The 26332-nt window shown below is 41.5% G+C and overlaps 1 protein-coding gene across 1 annotated transcript in view; it reads right to left on the bottom strand.

Annotated features, from left to right (window-relative positions):
- BRWD1 (bromodomain and WD repeat domain containing 1) overlaps positions 1-26332 on the bottom strand; it is a gene marked incomplete in the record, with an annotated part of 4378631 nt that overhangs the window by 634350 nt on the left and 3717949 nt on the right. Inside the window, 1 exon segment of the mRNA XM_044071461.1 lies at positions 4600-4675. Coding sequence (XP_043927396.1) covers positions 4600-4675 — 76 coding nt within the window.

The raw sequence follows: 26332 nt of genomic DNA on the forward strand, positions 1-26332 counted from the left end.
TTTCCTATTTCCCATCCCTCAATATTTTTCTTGAAAAGTGCTAATGAAGAACTTTGCTTGACATAAATGGGTAGCCTGTTCCAGGGTATGGGAAGTCTCTGGGATAGGAATCTATCCCTCCAGAATGTCCTGTTTATTGTGGTGACAAGGTTTAGGTCCCTAGAGCATGTAGCTAAGAGGGATTGGGATTTCTTTAGGTGTAGCATGTCCAACAGCTCTGGGTTTGACATAGCTTTATATGTTGGGACTCGGAGTAGGCGCTATACTACGGAGTAAAGCTGGAGTTTTTTGAGGCTGTCAGAGTAGGGCATTTGTTTCAGGCCAGTAATCCTCTTTGTGAGGTACTTCTGTGGCCCTTCCAGCTGCTGCAGATGTCTTGTGAGGTACATCCCAAAAGGGACATTGTACTCTATAATTGGTCTAATGAGTGTCGAGTAGAAGGGGACAATTACCTCTTTTTTCCTGGATGAGAACCCTTTTATGATGAGGTGTGCCACATTGAGGGACTTCCTGACTACTGTGGCGATGCAACTATCAGGAGAGACTACTGTCCACCTGGGTCCCAAGGTCTCTTATCACACATTCGCAGTTAAGTAGATTGCTGCCTATGTGGTAGTTCATGGGTACAGAGATTTTACCAAAGGGGATGACACTGCACTTTTTGGCATTGAGCTTGAGGCCATGGCTCTGACACCAGGCATCTGTCTCAGTGAGGCCCTTCTGTAGGATGTCCACATCATTTGGGGACTTTACTATGGCTCCTAGTTTGCAGTCATCTGCGAACTTCGTTAGCCAGAGGCCTTCTGTGTTTGGTATCTACTTCTCTGAAGTACAGGCTAACAGGAGAGGTCCCAGGACGGAACCCTGTGGTACTCCACTTGTCACTGCTTTGAGGTCAGATTTGGAGTCTGCAATTTTACAGTGTGGGTTCTGTCAGTGAGCCAGTTGGCAACCCATCTTGTGATGTATGTATTTATACCTAGTTTAGTGAGTTTATCTATAATTCCAGAATGGGGGATGGTGTTGAAAGCCTTGGCGAGGTCAAGATAGGCTGTGTGAACCACCTTACCCTCATCTACAGCTTTGGTGACTGCCTCAAAGAAGTCAATCAGGTTCAGGAGGCATGATCTGCCTTTCACAAACCTGAACCGGATGGGATCCAGAGTTTGGAGGTTACCAATGTCTTTGTTTATGAGTTCCATGATGATACGTTCCATGGCCTTGCAGACCAAGCTTGTCAGGCTAATAGGTCGATAGTTCACGGGATCAGTGGTGGCTCCCCCATTGTGGAGTGGGATAACTGTTGCTGTGCGCCATTCAGTGGGCACAAAGCCTTATGCGAGGCTATTATTGAACACAGTGCTTAAGTGGGGAGCCAGTTCATTCTGAACTTCGTGTAAAAATGCAGCCTGGGATGTTGTCCAGTCCCATGGATGCTGTGTTTTTGGCTTTAGAGAGTGCAGCTTTTACCTGCATAGTTGTGATTACAGGGACTCTGCATTCTTTCTGTACAGATATGGGCCCTTTAGGGGGTGGGGGTGGGGGGTAAAGTTAGCAATGAACCCATCTGCCAGGATGTTGGCAATATCAGTTGGTTCTGTAATTTTCGTGCCGTTGTGCTGTAACTCGGAGCAGATCTGGGTGTTGCCATCGAGATTCTTGACATAGCTATAGAATGCTTTGTGGTTGTCCTTAAATTAGTGGTGAGTTTGTTTTCGTAGCTAGCTTTGGAGGATCTTATACGGGATCTCAGCTTCTTACTGAGGCTGACCAGTGAGCTCCTCCACTCATGGGATTTTACTCTCTTTTGCAACAGTTTCTTCCTTCTGTTGTACAGTTTGTTTATGGCAGGGGACCACCAGATTGGCTTCCTTTTTTTGGAGGATAGCATCTTGGTTCTGTTTGGGATAGCAAGATACATGCACTTGTGTAAGTGCTTATAGAGTGCATTTGTGTAGGATTCAGCAGTTGTAACTGTATTGTCCATCTGCATGGGTGTCATGAAGTTCACCACTTCTGTCTTAAGAAGCATGAAGTTGGCTTTGGAGAAATTTTTTACCGTGGTTTCCTTAATGGGGGAGGGGGTGGGGGCAGGATGTGGATATCAAGGGTGATTAGCTTATGGTCGGATTGGACCAATGAGGACTTGACTTCAGGTGTGGAACACCGGTCACTCATGTTGGTAATGACTAGGTCTAGGATACTGTTGCCCCTGGTGGTGGTGTGGATAAGTTGATTCAGGGCATTGGAGTTTATGAATTTCAGAAAGCGTTGAGCTAAGGAGTTGGTACATGAGTAGTTTTCCCAGTTAATGGTGGGGTAGTTGAAGTCGCCCATTATTAGGGTGTTTGGTTGAACCGTAATATTTTCCAGTACATCAAGAAAAGAGGAGTGGGAATCCTGGGACATGGTGGGGGATCTGTAGCAAGCTACAATTTGGATTGCAGTTTTGCCCAGAGTTAGTTGCACTTGGATAACCTTGGATGCATTATGCTGAGCACCTAGCCTGGAGGTGTGTATATCCTTAATGAATATGGACACACCTCCGCCTTTGGTGTTTTGATCCAGGTTACATGGCCAAAAAGTGTGGTATGAGTTATAGCTTGGTAGTGCAGGGGTGCTCTCTGGAGCCTTGAACCAGGTCTCAGTCACTGCACCGTCACTTTTGGACAGATTCTACTATGAAAATGACCTTTGATCCCAAACAGCTTAACATTTACTGTGGAGAAAGCAGGAACGATATTGGCCAGTTCATAGAACGCTTTAAAAGTCAGAGCATCTCATGAAAGGAGGAATCAGCCAGAGGACAATTATAAAGAGGGAAGGTCTCAATATTGCTATCAGTGTCAAAAAAGAGCCTTAGTATCCTCCAAACGCCACTCACAGAGGAAACGGAGACAAACAGGGAGACATTTCCAAGCCTGTAGCTCAAGCACAACGTGGCCTTTGCTTATTCAGCATTGATGGAATAACTGAACAGCAAGCAGGTGCTAGTTTCTGGCAATTGACATACCAAAAGCAGCACCAGTTCATACAAAACCAGCAGAAGTATCAGACAACATCCTAAGAGGATGCAATTCATGCATACATGAGGACAGATTCCACAATGTCAAATTAACACCCAAGTTCGACATAACAGGCTTCTCCTAAGGCCCAGTTGACAAAGAAAAAAAACAACACAGTCTCTCTTCAGCTCTGGTCAGACATTTCTCGTCAACCCAGAAAAGGTGAAAATGATAGATTTCTTAAGCTGGAGTTCATCCTCTAGTCATCTGCTAACTGACTGAAGGGCTGACAAGGAGTGTGCTGGTCACTGCAGTGGTATTCCTCACACTCATGACCAATGCTAAGACCACAGGACTTAATGCTAAAGGCAGCTGGTGGTGTAGGGTAGGGAGCTATTACTGCTGCTCTCCTTATCATTTCCTTAAGACAAACATGCATATCTCCCTATTCTCACAATAATTTTTAAGACTTATAAATTTTTTTCCCTGAAGGAACCTTTTACAGAAACATTTGTTTCTAGCTTGTCAGTTCAGAATGTGGTCCTTGTTCTGCTCTAGGTCTATTCTTTGCTGGTATATGTACAATGTCATTAATGGTATAAAGTTTCTAAATGTATCCTTTAATCAAGCTTACGTAATACCAGTTATAGTATTTAATTTAACTTAAGTCAAGATCACTTAAAATAAATAAATGCAAAAAAAAAAAAAAATCTGGATCCTTCATTAGCTGTGGAAAAGCAAGAGTATGCCAAAAACTGGAGGTCACTGCAAAGATGGATTTTGTAGATGGAAAGTTTTGTCACAGTCTGACCTCTCACTCCCTTACCTTGTCTTTTCTATCTGACCCTGGCAAGGGATCAAAACACAGATCATTCTACTTATTCCTGTGTGGTCCATCATCCAAGATGGTGCTATCTTGCATGATGTTTTGTAGATTACTACCTTTCTCATTCTTCACCTCTGGGTGGCCTGTTCAGAGCTCCCACAATTTCTAAAACTGTTTGCTTCTTCCTAGTGAAACAGTGTCAGTGCAGGACCTGCCTGTGGATCTGCTGACTTCAGGAAACTACAAAGTTTTTTTGCGATTTAGGCATTAAACCTGTAAGCAATCCAACAACATAATGTAGGACTGGGAAAACAGGTATTTAAGGGGTGGATCTACCTTTCCAGGCAAGCCTCTAATATCGAAAGGTAGGTGCCGCCCCTGAGTACTGGATCTGAATATAGTCATGCATGTGCTGGTTGGGGATTCGAGAAGTCATCATAACAAATGAAGTTAGATTATGCTGTTCATCAGGCTGTACTTCCATTTTCTTCATTCTCAATGGATGGACATTTAACCCATAAGCTATGTCTTGGCAATTAAGAGAGAAAGAGCCATACCATACAAAACCATCAACATTATTCCCATGGATATAAAAGGATAATGCAAAAAATAGCAATGCAAATACTATACTAAAACCAAAGTGGAAAGAATTCATGCAAAACTAATATTTTTGTTTAGTTTAATAACATTTTAAAATTAACAACTGACGTATTTTCATAAGAGCATTTCTAAATGTAAGTTATAGTCACTGAAATGGAAACAGTTTACCTGGTCTCCACGCATGTCCTCTCTCTGCTTCTCCACATCTTTCCACATCTCCGAAATGTCTGTACAGTCTTGATCACTGCAAAGAAGATACAACATCAAAACACTATCACTTTAAAAAAAAACACATGCTACTGAGGAAAATAAGCAACAAAATATATGACTTATTTATGATTATGATTGATCTTCCGTACTGGCAGCTTATGTAAGCAGCTACTATAAACTAACAAAAAGTTATGTACTTCCCATAATGCTAGATCCTTGAATTCATGTCCAGCTGATGCAACCTGTAAGTCCTCAAGCCACTTGTCGCATCCAACCAGGCAGCATTAATGCTCCAGCCTTAAGCCCATCGAATATTTCTCCTACCATACTGAGCTAATGTCCTATTTACCTCTTATACAGTGTGACGCCCCAAGACAGAAGTATGTGATAAAAGCATGCCTGAATGAAGGCAAGGTTTCAAGGAGACATCAAAATCCTTCAGGGCTGGGAGAACACATGTATGGCTCCCAAGTATGCAACAAAGTCTAGAATATTTTGGATTTTTGCCTGGAAGTGTTTGCATAGATGTTTTTATATCCCAAGCAGACTCCAAAGAATTTTTCCTTGGGTAAATGGCAAATGCAGTAGGTGTAACGGGGAAGAAAAGGGTAACTGGGAACACATTTTGGGAGTGTAATGACTTGGCAGACTTTTACAATTCTCTACAGAGAATGGTAGAAATATTGGAAGAGCAGACGGGTGTAACAAAGGAAATGATTCTTCTGAGCTGAGGCACAGGAACTGAATTGCTTGGACATAGTAATGCATTGTTAAGTTTAATTCTGGTGGCTGCCAAAAAAGCAATTATTAGAAAATAGAAAAGTACAGTTTTGTACCTACCATAAATGTAGATGTTCGAAGATCCACATTGCTGTAGTCCTAACACTTGGGTAGTCCGCTGTCCCTCGGTCGGCCCGAATATCAGAGTATAAGGCTGACGTCGGTCAAGGCGCATTTGACTGACATCAGAACGTCAGGGTACAAATGCGCATGACCGACGTCATATCCTCAGTCTTTTCTTGCCCCAGATGTCAGAAGACCCTAAAAAGAAAGGTCCAAACCCAAAGACAACAACTAAACAACCAACCAGCCTAATACCAAAAATATGTACAATATATACAATATATACAATATACCTCAGATGGATAACTCAACCCACACAACCACCTCAAACTACAGAGGGGAAGGAGGGAGGGTAAATTGGACTGCAGCAATGTGGATCTTCGAACATCTACATTTATGGTAGGTACAAAACTGTACTATGTTCTTCATCTCACATTGCTGCAGTCCTAACACTTGGGTAGAATCCCAAAGCAGAGGTAAGGGAGGATGGCTAAACTATATAGAAGCAGGAGCTGCCAAAATGCCCTGCAACACCGCAGTGGCAAAACCAGCCCTGGATTTAGAGTACAGTGGAAGGTGGTAATGCCTAGAAAAGGTATGCACTGAACTCCAAGTGGCTGCCTCCAAAATATCCTTAGTTGCCACCCCCCTCAAAAAAGCTGTTGAAGTGGCAGCAGCCCTAGTGGAATGAGGCCTAATCCCAGCTGGAATCTCTTTGCCATGATGGGAATAACAGAAAGCAATGCAAAATCCAATCCACTTAGAAATAGTTTGTTTTGACACGGGCTTGCCCTGAGAGCACAAAGCAAAAGAAACTAATAACTGCTGAGATTGTCTGAACCCTTTAGTTCTGTCCAAATAATATCGTAACTGCCTGTGTACATCTAAAGTGTGCAAAATCTTTTCCCCTTTATTTTGGGGATTTGCATAAAAAGTAGGCAAATGAATAGTTTGGTTTAAAGCCACACTAGAAACCACTTTAGGCATAAAGGAAGGAATAGTACGTAAAGATACCCTGTCCTTATGGAAAATTAAGAAAGGCTCATCTGCCATAAGGGCCTGCAATTCAGAAACCCTTCTTGCAGAGGTAATGGCCAACAAAAAAGCAGTCTTCCATGACAAATATTTCAACTCAGCAGTAGCTGCAGGCTCAAAAGGTTGTAGAGTGAGTTTCTCCAACACAAAATTGAGATCCCAAGCAGGAGTAGGAGCTCTTCGCGGGGGTCTTATATTCTTTGCCCCTCTAAGAAATTGCTTGAACAAAGGATGAGAAAACAATGGTGGGTCACAGTCATAGTGCGCTGAAATTGCTGCAGCATGAATCTTAATAGAAGAGAAGGACAAACCTTTGTCCAATAACTCAGTAAGATATTGAAGAGCCACACTTAAATCAGGCTCAGAAACATTCAAATCCTTAGCTGCACTCCAAAACAAAAATCTCTTCCATTTATCTGCGTACACTTTCCTTGTACTAGGCCTTCTAGCTTCCAAAATCACATTCAAAACTTGTTGTGGAAGTTGAGACCCTCTATGGTTTAAAACAGAATATGCCAGGCTGTTAGGTGAAGAGAGTGAAGTTTGACATTGAGCAGATGACTGTCCTCCTGGGACAACAGATGTGGAATCAAAGGCAAAGGCCATGGAGGCTTCCGTACTAGACTTCTCAGTAATGGGTACCAGTGCTGTCGAGGCCAATCTGGAGCTATCAAAATCATCCTTGGCTTGTCCTGTCTGACCTTCAGAAGTACCTTTGGAAGGAGAGGCAGAGGTGGAAAGGCATACACATGAAGATTTTTCCAACTGAAAGAAAGAGCATCCACTTTCCAAGCTGTGGGATGAAACCTCTTCGTGCAAAACTTTGGCAGCTGGTGGTTTAGTGGAGAAGCGAACAGATCTATGTCTGGAGTTCCCCAGGACACTGTCAATTTCTGAAATACATGAAGATCCAGTTTCCACTCGTGGGGATCCATGATTTGTCTGCTTAACACATCTGCTAAGGAGTTCTGTGCTCGGCAGAAACCTTGCCTGAAGACTTAGTTGTAAACTGAGAGCAGTCTCCCACAAAATCATTGCTTGCCTGCATAGAGGATAAGAATGTGTTCCCCTTGCTTGTTGATGTACCACATGACAGTTGTGTTGTCTGTTAGAATCAACACCTGCCCTGGAAGAAGTAAATCCTTGAAAGCTATTAATGCAAACTGGACTGCTAACATCTCCTTCAAATTGATATGTAGATGCAGTAGTCTGACAGGCCACTTGTCTTGTATCCACTTTCCGTTTAGATGAGCTCCCCAAGCTTTGTCTGAGGCATCTGTTGTTAGAATCTGACTCGCCTCTGGCCGGGTCACAGAGAGTCCCTTGTTTAGTTGACATTCCTGAGCCCACCACAAAAATTCCTTTTGAATGCAAGGTATTATTTGAATGACAGTGTCCAGATCCTGGCAGTGCTGTGTCCATACATTTTTGAGATACCATTGCAACTTCCTCATATGCAGTTTGGCATTGGGAAGCACCAGAATACAAGATGCCATGAACCCTAAGGCTTGAAGGACTGTCCTTGCAGTCAGCCCGGACTGAAGAGAAAGTTGATGGAAGTAAAGGGAAAGATTCTTTTGTTTGTCCGGGGTTAGAAAGGCCATCTGGGATGCTGTATTCAGTCTTACACCCAGAAAGCACATGTCTTGAGAGGGTACTAGACTGGACTTTATTTCGTTCACAGAATACCCCAGGCATCTTAGCACTGCTATCACATATTCCAAATGAAGAAGCTCGTCCTTTCCTTGAGCCAGAATCAGGCAATCGTCCAAATAAGGATAGATTTGTATTCCTTTTAGCCTGAAGAAAGCTATCACTGGAGCCAGAACTTTCGTAAATACTCTGGGCGCAGTAGATAAGCCAAAGGGCAATGCAGAGAACTGATAGTGAGAAGTCCCAGTCCGAAAACGCAGATACTTCCTGCAACTTAGTCTGACAGGAACATGAAGGTAAGCCTCCTTGAGATCCAAAGTTACCATCCAGTGATCCTTGCCCAGCAGAGGTAAAAGCTGTTGTAACGTCAACATTTTGAACTTGGGAATGTCCAGATAAGTGTTGAGGATAGATAAATCCAAAATTGGTCTCCACGTGTTTCCCTTTTTTGGTACAAGGAACAGGCGAGAATAAAATCCTAGGCCCCTTTCTGGCATAGGAACCGGCTGTATGGCCCCTATTTGGAGTAACAGAGAAATTTGCTTGTGAGCCTCTATTCTTTGTTGAGGAGGAATGTCTGGCATGCCTTTGAAAGGAGGCAAGGTATGGAAATAAAACCTGTAACCGTGATGTATGATATCCAACACCCATCTGTCTTGGGTAATCAAACTCCAATTTTCTTTGAAAAGTGCCAACCTTACTCCCAAAGGTGCTGCCAGGCGAGAAGGTTCTGGCAGCTGAAAAGGTAGGTCATTGGGTCTGTTTACGAAAGGACTGACCCCTGCCCTCACCGAAGACTGTGCAGGAGAACCCCAGTTCTAGGCCTGAAAGAGCCCTGACCTCTGCCCCTGCCACGTCTAGATCTACCCCTAGACTGGGAATCATAAGAAGGATACGTCCACCCCTTAGTAGGCCAATTTCTACTAAACTTTGGAGGCTGAACCTGCAAAAAATCTTTAACAGTCTGCATAGACTTAGCCTTGTCTTCCATTTTCTTTAAAACTGCCTCAACAGGAGAACCAAACAAGACATCAGATTGCAAAGGGGCATCCAAAATCCTAGTTTTAACATGGTCAGATAAATTTTGATCCCTCAGCCAGGCATGCCTGCGAAGAACTGACCCAGTGGCAGCCACCCTAGACGAGGCCTGTACAGCATCAAAACCACATTGCAAAGAATGCTTACCCACCTGTTCAGAAACATGCACTAAATCTTGTAACTCTTTACAATCAATACCTTCCGCCAGAGCATCAACCTTAGATTTCAACTGTGAAAGGAGATAATTTTGATATTTTAACATGTGAAACTGGCAATTCAAAGCTCTCATGGCTAGAGTGGAAGAAGTATAAACTTTCTTTCCCCATCTATCCAAGGCCCTGGCCTCTTTATCTGTAGGGACCGGATTCTTGACAACAGAAGCCTTAACACCCTTAGGCCCCTGGCTAACAGTTTCTGGGTCTGCCCTAGGACTCTTAAAAAGATACTTATGAGCTTCAGGCACCCTGTAATACCTATCTGGTTTAACAGGAGCAGGAGGCAAAGAATCAGGATTGAGAGAAGCCTCTGCAAACACATCTTCCACCACATTCAGAACAGGAGGTATAGCCAACGGCCTATGCTGGGGTAAAAACAAAAATTCCCTAAGAACATAAGTGATGTACAATGTATACAACTGGGAACAAGTTAAGGTATTTTCTTTTATATAAATGCACGTCTGTCTATGTCTTAAGTGATAATTTAATAAAAAAAAATATTCACGTCATTCAAGTCAAAAGGAAGGGGTAGTGAAGAGTGTATTGTCATACTGGACATCCTTGAATGAAAGGAAAGTACAGTTGTTTCAGAACTTGCCATAACAGTATTACTGTTGCTGTATTCTTTTTAGGAAGGACATCCTGACAAGGGTAGCCATACATCTGACCAGCACACCAAACCTAGGCCCTTCCAAGCATCATACTTTCTATACATGACCTAAGCTGAGGATGTAAGGTACACACAAGACATATGAATAAAAAAAAAACTCAGAACTTACTTGCCCCAAAGGAATAAATGAAACAGAAGTCAAGGCAAATATATGTATGTGTACATGTCACCCAGAAAAGCAGAGGAGAGAAAATAATGAATATAGAAGAAAGAAAAAAAGGTGAAGGAGAGAGGGACAGAATATTTTAACAGTGATCAGCAGGATATCTACTGTTATGTTTAGTTATTACACATCTGTGCTATGTCCTTCCCAAGGTCACTGATGCAGTATTCCTTACAAGAGGGAGAGTACTAAAGCCACTGAAGAGACTGGGTGAAGGAAGTAGTCAAGGGAGAATCATCCAACACACCTTGGAAAATGGACTTGGCAAACCTGCTATGGCCCTAGACAACACATCCAACTTATAATGTTTAGTAATGGTGTGAAAAGAAATCCAAGTGACTGCTTCAATAATGGAATTGGAATCTAAACCCTTGAAAAAGGCCTTAGAAGAGGCAGCTGCCTGAATACAGTGAGCTCTAACAGAATAGAGGAGCTGTTTCCCATGATAACAAAAATAAATAACCTTTGATATCCAATAAATAGTTTGCTTAGAAACTGGTAAACCTCTTTTCAAAAATAAACACAATGCTGCTCAGATTGTTTAATATCTTTAGTTTTGTCAATGTAAAATCTGAGTTGTTGTAAATCCAAAGAATGAAGAATCCTTTCACCCTAATCTGTGGGAGGGGAAAAAGGATGGAAGATGAATAGAATAGGTTAAACCTAAGTCATTCACCACCTTAGGCATAAAGGACATATTAGCTTGAAGAGAAACTCTACACCTTTGGGAAAAACCAAGATGGGAGGAACCACTGTAACACCGTACAGTTCTGAAACCCTCCTGGCAGAAGTTACTGCCACAAGCAATAACAAAATTTCAAGGAAGAACTATCTGCATGTTCAAAGGGTGGAGGAGTTAAATTCTCAAGCAGAAAATGAAAGTTTAAAAAAAGAAGGAATTTGCTTTATTAGAGGCCTATTGTGAAGGACGCCTTTTAGAAACTGTACGACCTCAAACCTAGAAGAAAGAGGTGGATTTAAGAGCAAACAAGCTGAAATGCTTGCTAAATAAGCTTTAATAGAAGAACGAGTCATATCAGAAGTGAGCAACTCATACAGATATGAAAGAACCTGAGAAATGCTCACAGCAAAAGGGCCCTGGTTCTGTTTCTGGCACTGTTCGGTGGGGGGGATCTATTTGAGGAACACCCTACTGATGGAACAATTTCCAGGAAGACCTACCTGTGTAACATCCATTTGTGCGGATCTGCCCTGAATTTGCTCAAAGTGTCTGCCTCAAACTTTTAGTTTGAAGGAATATATATTGGCTAAAGAATTAAACTGTGTTGGATGGCAAAATCTCAAGCTATCAGGGACAGCCGTCTGTTGTATTGTCTGGATACTTTGAGGGGACCTAGAGATCAGAGATAGTGCAAGGACTGAAGAGCAGAATCAAAAGCCCTCGTCATCTTCAGAGCGATACATTCAGTCATCTCTTAAGACCACCAAATCCCTTGACCCATGAAATTGTTGGAAAAAGCCCCACCCCAAGTTAGGTCAGAAGTATCTGTAAACTGATCCTGAGAGGGGGGAAGGATTCAGAAAAGGCAATTCTGGATTGACAGACATCTGATTGAGCCACCATAGAAATTCCTTCCTTCCTTAGGCAAGACAAGAGAGGAATCTGGAATTCTATTTGAAGTACCACTGTATTTTCCTCATATGGAGCACGGCATATAGAACAATAGTAATACCAGAAGCCATGAAACCTAGGGCTCTTAAAAATTTCTCTTGCAGAGATAATTTTTAATAGAAGACGGTTCTGAAAGAATTCTGTGAGAGTCAGAACCTTGGCCATGGGAAGAAAAGCAGTTATAGGAAGAGTGGGAATTCTGCAACCCAAGAAAATCTGATCTTGAGAGGGTAACAGAATTGATTTTAGGTTCAGAATGAACCTCAGGCCATGAAGGAGACCCCTTTAGAAACATAGGAGGAAAGAAAGCCTGAATCAACAGGTCATCTGTGAAGTCTGCAACATGCTATGACAGGTACTTGGCAAGCACTCTCAACACTGTAGAAAGACCAAGGGGTAAAGCAGGGAATAGATAATGACAGGAAGTGACACAATCTCAAACATTTCCAAGAAAATACGATGAACAGGAATGTGGAGGTAGGCATCCTTCAGTTCCAGGGATACTAAAAGAGCCTGGGGAAGAAGCATGGGTGAAAAATACCTCTCAACTGTCCAAATTTTCACAGAATGTCCAAATTTTGCCTTATATTTTTGGTCTATTACTCATAAAATTGTGGTTTTCTAGCAAATCACTGACTAATAATCGAGGATCAAAGTCAGAAAGTAATGGCACACATTTTATTTCAGACTTCACACCCATCATAAAATTCACGTTAATGCAAAAATATATTCTTCTATTAACTTTTTAAGCTTATAAGGGCAATATTTAAAAACTGTCCCTACTTTTCAGCCTTTGCACCCCATTAACATTTACGTCCAGATTTTTTACTTTAAGAGGTTGAGAGCTATGACACTCAGAAATATAGTTTGAAGAGTTAACATCTTGAAACTGGGCCCCCAGAAGGACGGTGTTTAGAAAGGAAAGATCCAGGATAGGCCTCCAGGAACCCTGTTTCCTGGGAATCAGAAACATTCATAAAAAGAAACCGTTGGTCCCTTTGAGGGGGACAAACTGGCTGAATTGTGTCCTGATCCAAGAAATCCCGAAGGACTGGAGAGTAGAGAGACAGTAGGTTTTGAGAAGGGTGCGGAATGCTAGAAAGAAAAAGAGATTTCGAAGACATTCTGTATCCAATTTTGATAACGGAAAGAATCCACTGGTTTGTGGTGATCTGTTGCCAAACTGGAAAGAACACAGACAATCTTTGAGAAACAGGAATCTGGCCGAAGGGAAGAGGGGGACGACGGTTACATGGAAGCATGTTTGGAGAGAAAGGCTTCTGGGTCTTAGAATCTTGTCCTAGTTTGTCAGGAAATCTACCTTTAGAGGAATGTTTATCCTTAACAGGTCGCCTTTGTCGTCTCCTAAGAAAAGGACCTTCTTTAGAAAGATAATTTCTCTGATACTTAGGAACAGGGCAAATTAAAATTTGTTTTAAGCCTTGCATAATCTTAATTTTGTCCTCAAAAACTTTAAACAGGTTTGCAGCTACAGAACAGAACAGATTTTTGAGTCTCCAAACCAGAGTCCAATAAATTAAAGTTATGTACTTACCATAATGACAGAGCCAAATTTTCTGATTTTCATCTGGTTTAACTACAGGTTGCCAGATCTGACAATCTGACCTCGGCACCAACTCTAAAGCAAAGCATAATATCTTTGCTGAACATCAGATATTGTAGAAATCTCCCAAAGGAAGTATTGCATAATTTTTTACTATAATATCCCCAATTGAGAGTTTTTACATTGAAGATTCAGGGGACAGAGAATCCTCTTATCAGAAGCCAGATTAGTGAGAATGAATCTGAATTGATCCAAATCCAGGTCCTAATCTTCTGAAGATTCCCTATGCCTCTTCAAAGGAGTTGAGGAAAAAGATGTCCCAACAGCAATAGGCACTGAAAAAGACTGAGGGGGTTTTAAAGACATAACCTTGAAGGAACCCTGTTGTAGAAAGAAATAGTCCACAAAAAAATCAGAAAAACTGACAGGCCAAAAAAGAGCCATAAAGATGAGTGTGTGGAGTCTTGAGTAAAAGTGAAAAACTCATGTGTTGACACTACTGTGCAAGACAACCACAATTTTCAGACAGAATATATTCAGAAAGATTAAGAGAAATTCGAGGAAAGAAAAATACTTGCACAAGAAAAAAATGTCAAAAGCTTCAAATAAAAATTTGCGTTTGTTAATGTTGCAGATCCATGAAAAACATTAACGCAACAAAGAAATGAAATTTTGGGCTGCCTGAAAAAGCAGCGGCAGAGGTAGTGTGAAAATATAAAGAACAAAACAGAGATATTTTGAAAGATATAAAAAAGAAACATGGACATGGATAATTATTGCAAAGGAGAAAAACAAACAAACTAATACAAAATAAAGCAGCTCCAAAGATATTTAAAGAGAAACACAGGCAAAGACATCTGGATATGGAAAATTTTACACCACCAAAAAAAAAAAAAAATAGAAAACTAAGACGAAATGTACAAGAGAGGATTAGTGAGGTAGAAGTTAAACAAATTGAAGTCATGGATTATCCACAAAGTGAAAGATTTACTGAAGAAAATCCAGATGTAATGTTCCAACATGATGGAAAAATGAGTCCTCAGATTTTAGAGCAGCAAGCAGAGCAGGAACTATGGACATGGGAAAGAAAAAGATCTGGTATGGTGCAATATTTATGCAAAATCAATCAATATAAAAAAGCAGCACCAAAGAAATTTGAAGAGAAATACAAACAAATGCACCAAGCATGAGAAAAAATTCAAAATAGAAAAAAAAAAAAAGAAAACAAAAAGGAGAAAGCAGATAAGTGCATCAGTATGGAAGTGGAACAAATAAAAACTGAACTTCTGAATTATATATAAAGTGAAGGAGTCAGTGTAGAACATCCAATGCAGGTAATGCTACAGTATGATGGAATAATATGCCCCCAAATTCAGGAGAACGAAGTGGAGTAGCAGGTATCTGAAGAATTGCCACATCCCTAAGAGCTCTTTGTTGGAAGAGCAAAAAAAAAAATTCCCCATGTCTCTTCAAACCAGTAGAGGAAAAGAGGAAAAAAGGGTTCGAACAGCAGAAGGCTCTTTAAAAGACTGAGGGGGTATCAAATACATAACAGCCTTGAAGAGCACCTGTGTAAAGTCCTGCTATTCCTTTTGAGGGTCTCTAGTTAAAGAAGAAACACACTTGTTTTTCTCCTCTTTAATGGAGACGTCGTCCCACACAAATTTCAAATGGTCAGAGCCCTAATATACCTCAATAAAGGAACAGGGTACTTCCTTATAAACAAGGATTTGAAGAATTTCACCCTGGCTCTTCTGAAATAACAAGACTTGGTTTTCCTTTCTTATCTGCAACAGATATTGGTTCAGCCCCTGTGGACGTGTGGCTAGCCTGCTCTATATTAGCCATCAACAGGGTCATGATAATGGGAATTGGTGTTGGAACCAGACAGTCCAAGGTCTTATCACTGGACACAGCACAGACACCTGATTGGGGCTGGGCATCAGAATTCTGAGACTTTACTTTCTTGAACGACTTCCTTAATGGATGCTGGATGTCAGGCCAGAAGACTCTGCTTACATTGTGCTTTGAACAAGAGTCTTAAAATGATGGTTCTCAAGATACACTGATAAAGATGACAGACAGCTGTGCAAGGTCTTAGGGATGAAGAATTGGCAAAAGGAATGTTCTCTATGGTTATGTTCAGTGTCTAAGCAGATCAAACAGTTTTCATGATGGTAGTGATGGGGAATCTGTCTCCCACAATTACATTTCCCTTTTCTGGGTAAGAAGTACTTCAAAGTAGAGCAGCCAAATAAAAAGGAAAGTTCATAAAGGGGGTAAAGGGATTATTTATCCAACAACATCAAAATCAGCTCAAAGACATACAAGTCAAAGACCGAAGACCAAAGGATCTATATCACTTCAGCAAAAATTCAGTTCAGCAAATGGCATTTTCAATTCACTTACATCAAACTTCTCATATTGAGATCGTGGTACAATGAGGACTGGGAAATGTGCCTTTTCCCCACTGTGGTGCGATCTCGGAGTTGGTATATATAATTAGCAGGGGTGTAAAAGGCACAGCCTCCCACAAGAGCAGATTTCGATGAGCAGCATTTATGATGAAATGCTGTTTGCTGAAGTGTCACTTCACTGAAGTGATATAGACCCAAACCTATGGCATTTAGGCTGGCAGCAAAGAAGTTCTTAAGTTTAAGCATACATACATCTGTTGTAGACCCTATGCCCTTGGTGGCCATTACCAGAATTGGAGAAACCAGGTGGTTAATTTTAGGATGTACAGACCTGAGTGAGGCTTCCCTGAAGATGTGATAACAAGATCATGTTCTGGATCCAGAATCCCTGAGATGAGGAAACCACACTTGTCGAGGGCTATGAGGATGACAATGGCCTTGTATATGTATTTCTGAACATGGCGACTAAATGCAAGGGTGAGAAAGCATAAAACACTCTGGAATGGCATTTCTGGGATACAGCTTCCCTCAATGACCATCTATGAGGAAGGATCTGGCAAAGTAATAAAAGTAATAGCTGTATTTGATGCTGTATGGGGAGGCAAAAAGACCAAAGCAGGGAATGCTCCAGAGATAAAAATCCTGGTTGGCTATCACTGGATTGAGGGACAACTTGTTAGGCATGAGGAGGTATCTGCTGATCTTGTCTGCAAGGCAACTGAGAACTCCTGGAATGTGGGTTACTATGAGAAAGCAGTGTGAGATCATCGCCCACTGCCAGACCTCACTGTTTCCTAACATATAGGATAGGATCTGGTTCTTCTTTGCTTATTGATGTAACAAACTACAGTCATGCTGCCCACCTGGCTAGAGCTCACACCCAGAGGAAGGTAATACTAAAGTTTCTGCAACACAAGGGCCACCAACCTCAACTCCAGGAAATTTGAAGGGAATGTTGGTCTCAGTGTCCACAGACATTCGACCATCCTCCCACTATAATGCACCTGCCCACCCTATGGAGGCGGCGACAGAAGGAAGGGTCTTGCCAGAGTGAACTGGACAGGAAATCCAGCCACCATTGTAAATCCTTCTTGCAGTAACTGGTTATGATACTAAGTTTGGAAAAAGGATGCAGACGTTGAAACCACTGTACATGAACAAGCTGTTGTGCAATCATGTGGCAGCATTCAAAGTGCACCATTAGAAATGAAGATGCAATCAGCCCCAATACACTGAAAACTAAAGCCACAGTCATCAAGGAAAGTTGAAAAAAATCTGCACAGCCCGCTTCAAGGCCTGAATTCTGTCCACTGGAAGGGAATACACGGACAGTGTAGTGTCCAGATGACAGCCTATGAAAATAACCGTATGAGCTGGTTTAAGGTTTGGCATCTGAAGATTTACATTGATTCAAGGATTGGCACAGCTTGAGCAACTAATCCCTGGCCTCCATCACAGACTTCATCGAGGGAACAGATAGGAGCTAGTCGTCCAGATACAAGAAAATCCTGTAACCTTAAAGATGTAGACAAGCTGCTACTGCAGTGATGCATTTGGTAAACACCTTGAGGGCTGTACTGGGACTAAAAGGCAACTCTCAGAGTTGGCAATGGCTGCCTCCTATCCTGAAGTAGAAAAGTCTCCTTGACTCTTGCTCAATGTTGACGTGATAGTAAGTGTCTCAAAGGTGCAGAAAACATATCCAGTTATTCGCCCTGAGACAGAGCAGAACTAACTGCACCATTACCATTCTGAAATGGATTTTCCATACATACTTGTTTAGAAGGCTAAGGTCCAGTATAGGCTTGCAGACCTGATTTTTTCTTTGGAATCAAAAAGAAGCTCTAATAATAAACCCATAGCTCTTCTGCCCCCCCCCCCCTTTTATTTTCATTTTTTAAACACCTTTAATGAATTACCACTTAACACAGGTAAACGTACATTTGTATAAAAGAAACAAACCATATTTACATAATCCCAGTTGCAAATATTATAAATCACACAGAGAGACTTTGGAGTGATTAAGTATAATTTTTCTGCATTTTCTTGCTGCCTTTAGCTAATTCCGCCTAAAATGCCGATTTGTTTAGAGTTTCTGTGATTTAAAAAGCTTATTTCAGCTACATATTGTACTTATTTTACTGCCTGCACATTAACAAAGTAATTTCTGTGTGATAGCCATTTCTGTGCATTTAAAGTGATTTTTTGATTGTATCTGCTTTATTTTCTGAAAAAGGAAATACTTGTTTTCCCACCTTTCTAAGCTAGTATAGTCCAGTTTTCAGGTTAGTGCTGAATTCAGGGCTGTGTTACAAGTTTCTGTGTTTGCCCACACCTTACTTGGATAGAAGGAAGTTTCTCTGTTCACCTGTGAGAGAGGGGAGCTTTGAGCAGCCTATCTGTCCATGGAGGAGTGGTTTCAGCCAAGAAATTAGTAGTTAATTGGTCATTTTGGGCTAATTTCTCTCTCTTTTCATTTCCCTGCTATAAAACCCACATTAGAGTGGTTTTGCGCACCGGGCAGCACCGGTTAGCTAGGGTACAACTATTCCTGGCTCCACAAAGTCTACTCTTCAATTTTTCCCTTGGAACTAGACAAACTTTCAACTTAAGCACTCAAACCATTCACTTCTCAGCCCGGCACTTGCTCAAAACTAATAGCAAGCACTAATAAACCTTAGCACTAGACCCCCCCCCATACAGTAGAGAAGAACATGGCTCTCTAGTCGACCTTACCATCCAATCAGTAAAACAGCTCACTATACTAATCCAGGCATGTCCAAAGGGCAGTTTCAGGTGTAATCTCCGGTCCAACTTGTGAATCTGGGCATTCCGAGGCAATGTTACAACTGCCCATCTACACAAACAACCCTCTCCTTCCACCACCAAACACTAGTACATGCGAGAGATGCAATTATACAGCCAAACTGGAGGCTAAGCTCTCCCAACCCAAGACTGGACCAGACAGTCAAGAGGAGAAGGGAATTACTTGCATCACACCACTAGTCTCACATGGACCTATGAAAACAGCACCGGCAAAAAACACAACTTAATACACAAAAACATACTCAAAGGCTCTAAATAAAAATCTGCAAAAGCAACAGAGACCTCCAAAGCAGACATCCAAGCAACCTCCACCCCCCCCCAACACAAACCATGAAACACATACTTCACAAAACCAGTGTGCCATGCAATCACAGCCCTTAAGGCAAAATAACATACCCAACACACTAGTAATAGGTGACTCTATAGTCAAGCACACTGACGTCCCACTCACTAGACTGAACAAGGAGAAGGTTACTCTGTTAGCTGCCTGTCGGGTGCAAGGATCGGCCACATAACACAAGCACTTGGGTCACTCCAGAACAAGTACAAATACGACTCTGTTATTGTCCATGTTGGTGTGAATGGCCTGAGCTGTACCTCCTTAGACTACATGAAAAGAGATATGGAGGAGCTCTCTGATCACGTAGTCCAGGCTGGTATGACCCTGAGTGGCATCCTGCCCTCACCAAGAATGATACCTCGGTATAAAGAAAAAATTATCAATTTCAACAATTGGCTAAGCTTCTGGTGTCATTTAAAGGGGATCCAGTATCTGTCAGCCTGGGATGACATGCTCGACAAGCCATGCTGCTTCGCTAGAGATGGCTTGTACCGGTCACCCTTAGGCTTCTGAATACTGGCCAAGGCTCTTGTCAACCCCATAGTGCCTTTTTTAGGCAAGGCTCAAAAGACAAACCCACCGCCGTAAATAGCACAAGTAACAAAAAACTGAGGGTAATGCTACTCAATGCCAGAAGTCTAAACCTCAAAATGCATGCACTCGAGGCACTCCTCAGTATGGAGAAAACTGATATATGTGCACTAACAGAAACCTGGTTTAAGGCTCCAGAGAGCACCCCAGCACTACCAGGGCTACAACTCATACCATACATTTTGGCCACAAAAACCCGGACCGAAATATAAAAGGCAGGGGCATATCCATATTCATCAAGGATACTCACACCTCCAGGTCAGTGGCACAGCACAATGCTTCAGAGATCATCCACGTGCAACTAACAACGGGCAGAACTGCAATTCAAACTGTAGTTTGCTACAGATCACCCACCATGTCCCAGGAACCCCATTCCGCATTTCTGGAAACATAAAGGTCCTATCAACCTTGACCCTGACATTGGGTGATTTCAATTACCCAAGCATTAACTGGGAGAACTACTCAAGTACTAACTCCCTTGCCCAACATTTCCTAGAATTTATAAACTCAAATGCCCTGGATCAACTGGTCAACACCCTCACCAGAGGTGACAACATATTGGACCTGGTCATCACCAACATGGCCAACTGGTGTTCCACACCAGAAATCAACCTCTCATTGGTTAGATCTGACCATAAACTAATCACTCTGGATATCCACATTCCGATCCCACTCCCGGTCAAAGAAACCACCGTGAAAAACTTTTCAAAAGCAAACTTCTCATTACTTAAGACCAAGGTGGAAAGTTTCAAATTCCTCATGCTAAAGGATAACACTGCCCAAGCTGCAAAATCCTTTACTAATGCACTCTACGGGCACCTACAAGAATGCATGGATCGTGCCATCCCAAGAAAAACCAAGACTCACTCCTCCAAGAAAAGAAAACCAGTCTGGTGGACCCCTGCCATAAACAAGCTATACAATAGAAGGAGGAAACTAGTACAGAAAAAGAGTAAAATCCCAAGAGGGGAAGACATCCCTGATCAGTATCAGCAAGAAACTACGATTCCTCATAAAATCATCCAAGGCTAGCTTCAAAAGAAAAATTGCCAAGGACTCCAAAGATAACCACAAGGCATTCTTTAGCTATGTCAAGAATCTAAGTGGCAATTTCCAGATCTGTTCAGAGTTCATGCAGAATGGCACAAAATACACTGAACCGCCCAATATCGCCAACATCCTGGCAGACAGGTTCAGTGCAAACTTCACCCCCTCTCACCCCCAAAAGGGCCCATAATCATACCAGAAGAATGTAGTGCCCCTGAAATCACAGACACTCAGGTTAAAACAGCCCTCTCCAAAGCCAAAAACACAGCATCAATGGGACCAGACGGTGTCCCAGGCTGCGTCCCTACATGAGCTCAAAGATGAACTAACCTCTCACCTAAGCACACTGTTCAAACTCAGCCTCTCCACAGGCTACATTCCCATAGAGTGGCACACAGCAACAGTTATTCTGCTCCACAAAGGTGGAGCCACAACAGACCCTGGGAACTACCGCCCTATAAGCCTGACTAGCTTGGTCTGCAAGGCTATAGCACGCATTATCATGGATCACATTAACAGAGACATTGGGAACCTCCAAACACTGGACCCTACCCAGTACGGCTTTGTTAAGGGCAGATCATGCCTCCTAAACCTGGTGGACTTCTTTGAGACAGTTACCAAGGTTATAGATGAGAGAAAGGTTGTCCACACAGCCTACCTAGACCTCGCAAATGCCTTCGACACAATTCCCCATTCTGGTATTATAGACAAACTCACCAGCCTGAACATAAACCACTATGTCACAAGATGGGTTGCCAACTGGCTCACGGATAGAACCCACATGGTAAGAGTTGCAAGAGCTAGGTCTGACTCTACACTGGTTACAAGTGGCGTTCCCCAGGGCTTAGTCCTAGTACCCCTCCTGTTCGGCATATACTTCTCAGAGGTACAGGCAAGCACAGGCGGACTATGGCTGACCAAGTTCACAAATGACTGCAAACTAGGAACTATAACTAACTCTCCGGCTGACACAGACATTCTCAAAAGGGTCTCAATGAGGCAGATATCTGGTGTCAAGACCATGGCTTCAAGCTAAATGTCAAAAAGTGCATAGTCATCCCCTTTTAAAAAAACAAAGTACCCACAAATTACCATTCAGGTGGTAGCCCCCTAAATACGGAAGATGAAATAAGGGATCTGGGGACCCAAGTAGATAGTAATCTCTCCTTCGATAATCACATTGCCAAAATGGTTAGAAAACTCTTCTATGTGGCCCACCTAATCACAAAAGGATTTGCATCCAGATGAAAAGAGGTCATTGTGCCCCTCTGAGCATCACTCATCAGCCCCATAGAGTACAATGCCCCATTTCAGATGTACCTTAAAAGACACTGCAACAGCTGGAAAGGCCACAGAAGTACCTCACCAAGAGGATCACTGGCCTCAAACAGATGCCCTATGCAGCTCGACTGAAGAAACTCCAGCTGTACTTGGTTGCATACTGCCTACTCAGAGGTGATCTCTGCCTGACATACAAGGCCATGTCCAACCCAGAATCGATGGACATGCTCCACCTAAAGAAAACCATATCCCCTCCAGCCACACGCTCTAGGGATCTAAACCTCACCACAACAATAAACAGGACGTGCTGGAGGGATAGATTCCTGTCCCAGAGACTTCCCATGCTCTGGAACAAGATTCCAATCTACATTAGGCAGAGCTCCTCACTAAAACTCTTCAAGAGATACCCTGACAAGTGGATGGGAAACAGGAAGTTTACCCCGGGGATCACTTCAGTGGCTCTGCTGAACAGAGGCACAGGGAACTAATCTAAGGGGGTGGCGAAAGCCAACACATTACGGCCAGACTTAGACATGCCTTTGGGCAGATAGCCTAGTACCTACCTATGAACATATACTATTTTGCATAATTATCATTCAATCCAACATTACATAAATTGATCAATTCCTGCCATTACTTGAACCTCACACCTCCAAAACATTATCCTGCATGTACTGTTCCCACTATTTCCATTTTCTTTTTCTATTTAATTTGCTCCTACCCCTTTCTAAAGATCCCACTTCCAGTTCTTTTATCTCTGTTACAATATTCATCACTTCAAATACAGTTGGTTTAGACTTTGCTTTCCATTTTCTACCAAGTGTTTTTTTGGCAGCCACTAGAATTAAACTCAACAAGGCCTTAATATGTCTAGGCAATTCAGACCCTGGATCCCAGTTAAAAAAAATAATGTCCTTAGTTACACCCATTTGCTCACCCAATGTTTCTGACAGAGTATTCTGTAGGGAATTTTTAAAGCCTGCCAAATCATTACACTCCCAAAACATTTCATCCTGTTCTTTTCTGTTCTCTGTAGCACTAAATGCTGTCATCCCTATCCGCAAAATCTCCTTTCTCCAGTCTCATCATGTTGGATTAGTTCTTGGAATACTTTCTTCTACTTTATGAATGCAATGCCCTATATAGCTGCTGTTAGTCTCCTTAAGAATCTGCAGCCAATCCCACTTTCTCCTTATTTCTGAATTCTCCCTGCTTCATCACCATCCCTTTACACTTTGAAATACAGCTTTCTGTTAGTGTTATGTATATGAACCTTAACTGTGTCACTCTAAAATATCCCTACAAATCTGGCAATCCTAAACTATCTTGTTCTATTGAAAGGATCAACTTATTTTACTTCACCATTGCCTTTTCCCCTCCCAAATAAAATTCTTCAACTCTTTATTGATTACTGCCCACAATTTCTCCTCTGGTTGATAAAAATATGCCTGACCTGTACATAAAACCAAAAGGACTAAACATATTTTCACTTCTTGGATCTTGCTATCCATATCCAAAAACAAAAAAATCCAGTTTCTCAGTTTTTGTATTATCTTTTGTTTAGTCTCTTCCCACATATCCTTAGCTGCCATAACATCTTTTTAATCCATATTTCTAAATACTTTATTTTATCATGTCCCAATAACTATGGGTATTACTGAACCAATTCATATGTGGGTATACAGTTTTAAGCTATAAGCTTTTGTTTTGTCTGCATTAATTTTATATCCCGAAAAGACTTGAAACTGTCTCAAAATGTTCCACAACACTTACAAGTCCTTCTATGGTTATTATCGCATACAAAATAATATAGCCTGCAAATGAAGACAACTTTTCTTGATTATCATATCAATTACATACTTAAATTTCTGAGTCCCTTATTTTTTTGCCAATGGCTCTAAATATAATGCAAATAATAAAGGGGAAAGAGAACACCCCTCTATCAAGTTCCTCTGCTCAGACACAACTTATCAGAGAGGAACCTTCCCACTTTAACTTTTACCTCTAATCCATCATATATCCTCCTAACTTCATTACTTTATCAGGGAATACAAATGCGTCAATTTCCCTACTGATAAAATCCCAGTCTACTATGTCAAATGCTTTTTTCTGCACCAAGACCCACCAACAACAGAGTATTTTTTTGCATTATGCTTCCCTCTGGATCATCATTGTTCCACTAATGTTGCCAAATGTTTGCCTCCCCTCCACAAAACCACACTGATCCATATCTATAAATGTTTGCAACACCCTTTTAGCTACTATGAACATAAATACTTTATAATTATAATCTTTGGTTAAAAATTGAAATGTTCCTATATGAAGCTGGGTCTGACGGGTCTTTACTGTCTTTAGGTATTACACCCACCACAACTTTCTTTGAGGATGTTGGTGCTTCCCCTACTTTTAAAATAAATACTGTTAAACAAAACCTTCTAGATCTTTATCACTTTCTTCCCTCGTAGCTTCCAAAGGAATACCATCTATTCTCGGAGACTTTCCAGCATACTATGTCGCCATTTTTATCTCATCTCCTCCTTTCTTAACAGTTAATTTTTCAGCCAAATCTACCTTTAACCTTGGCATACTCAAGTCTTCCATAAATATTTCCACTTGTGCTCTTTCTTGATTTCCGCAATTCTCTGCTTTATACAAATTTTCATAAAATGTTCAAAATATCTCTAACAAATCTACAGGATCTCTATTTATGGAGTCAATAATAAGAAAAATAAGTTTGGCAACAACCTTTTCTACTTTCTGTTGTCTAAGTCATTGTGTTAAAAGTATTGTGCTGTGGAGTTACCAAAAAATGTGCTTAAAAGCAATTTTTCTAAACTCACGGCTATTATTCAGATAGTTTCTTATTTTCTCTTTAGCTCTCTGCAGTTGTGCCTCTTCTTATTCTGAGAGATTCCCTTTATTCTACAAAACTTTAACATTTGCTACCCCCTCATAATAATTCTTTTACTTCTTAGACATATATTTTTTATTTAGTTCAACCCTATTTCTAAACTCCACTTTCATTTTTATCCCACTCAATAACTAACATCTGAAGACATGTTTATTTTCACTGATCACTCTCAAATAATTTCTATTACCCATTCCTTAAATTCCTCTTCCTCTAACAGATAATTGGGAAAGTGTTAGTATCTCATTTGTATTTCATTACTCTGCATTTTTGTTGTACTTGTTATTGGCACATGATCCAAAATAGTTATTAGATGCGGGTTGAAGCTTTCAATTCAATGCACATGTTCCTGTGAAATATAATTTAGGCCCAGTCTAGACCAGATATTGTAACTTGTGGAATAATCTTTGAATTATTTGAGTTCCTACTACTAAATTCACATCTTCCAATCCAAACATTTTTATAAATTTCTTTAGAAATCTACCCCCTTGTGTTGCATATTCCCTTCTAGGTCCCCCAGAGACATCCTCACTGCTGGAAATCAAGTTCCAAGCCCTACTTAGTTATGCATCCCAAATCTCTGACAGGTTCTGGTACCCTTGGTAAGTGTAAGAGGGGCTTCGTAGATAAAACGTTTACAAGCAGGGTCCTAGGAGATCAAGTATTTCCAGGCTGTCTGTGTCCATTAGAAATACAGGTGCCAAACTAGGGACTAATTTCCTGTTCCCTATTCAATCATCCAAGTTGCACTTGAATTGGGTTAGGGAAGAACTCTGCTTCACATGGATGGGGAGCCTGTTCCAGAGAATGGGTGGTATCTGGGATACATACTGGTCTATCCAGCAGGTCCTATTTATATCACAGGCAAGGTTTAAGTCTTTAGAATGGGTAACAATGTTGCTCTTTGTTTTGAGGGTATGCAGGAGGTCAATCAGGGAGAGGTTTGACAATGCCTAGCATTCCAGGCATCTCCCCTCAACATCCTACAGGAGACAAAATATAGGGATAGGGCTTTGAGGCAGTCTGCATAGGACATGTTACTTCCTGTATTCTTTTAGTGAGGAGCCTCTGTGGATGTTCCAATTGTTGATGTACCCAGTTAGGTACATATTAAAGGGAGCATTGTACTTAATGAGCGGGCTGATGAACGCTGAATGCAGTGCAACAAGGACCTCCTTGGACCTAGATGTCATACCTTTGTTTATAAGTTGCACAACACAAAATGACTTCCTCACCACTGTAGACACATGCTAGTCAATAGCTAGATTACTGTCTGTGTGTGTCCTCAAGTCCCTGACTACTGGGTCAACTCCTAGCTGTATGTGCTAATATGATAGTTACCAGGGGTGGATGACTTCCCAAAGGATACTATTATGCATTTCATAGTATTTAGTTTTAGGCTATGGCTCTGACACGTTATTTGTCTGTATCAGCCCTTCCTGGAAAACATTAGTAATGATGGGAATT

The sequence above is a fragment of the Protopterus annectens genome, chromosome 5.part0, assembly GCF_019279795.1.
Source record: "Protopterus annectens isolate FY-2018-M chromosome 5.part0, PAN1.0, whole genome shotgun sequence".
In the NCBI taxonomy this organism is placed as follows: Eukaryota; Metazoa; Chordata; order Ceratodontiformes; family Protopteridae; genus Protopterus; species Protopterus annectens.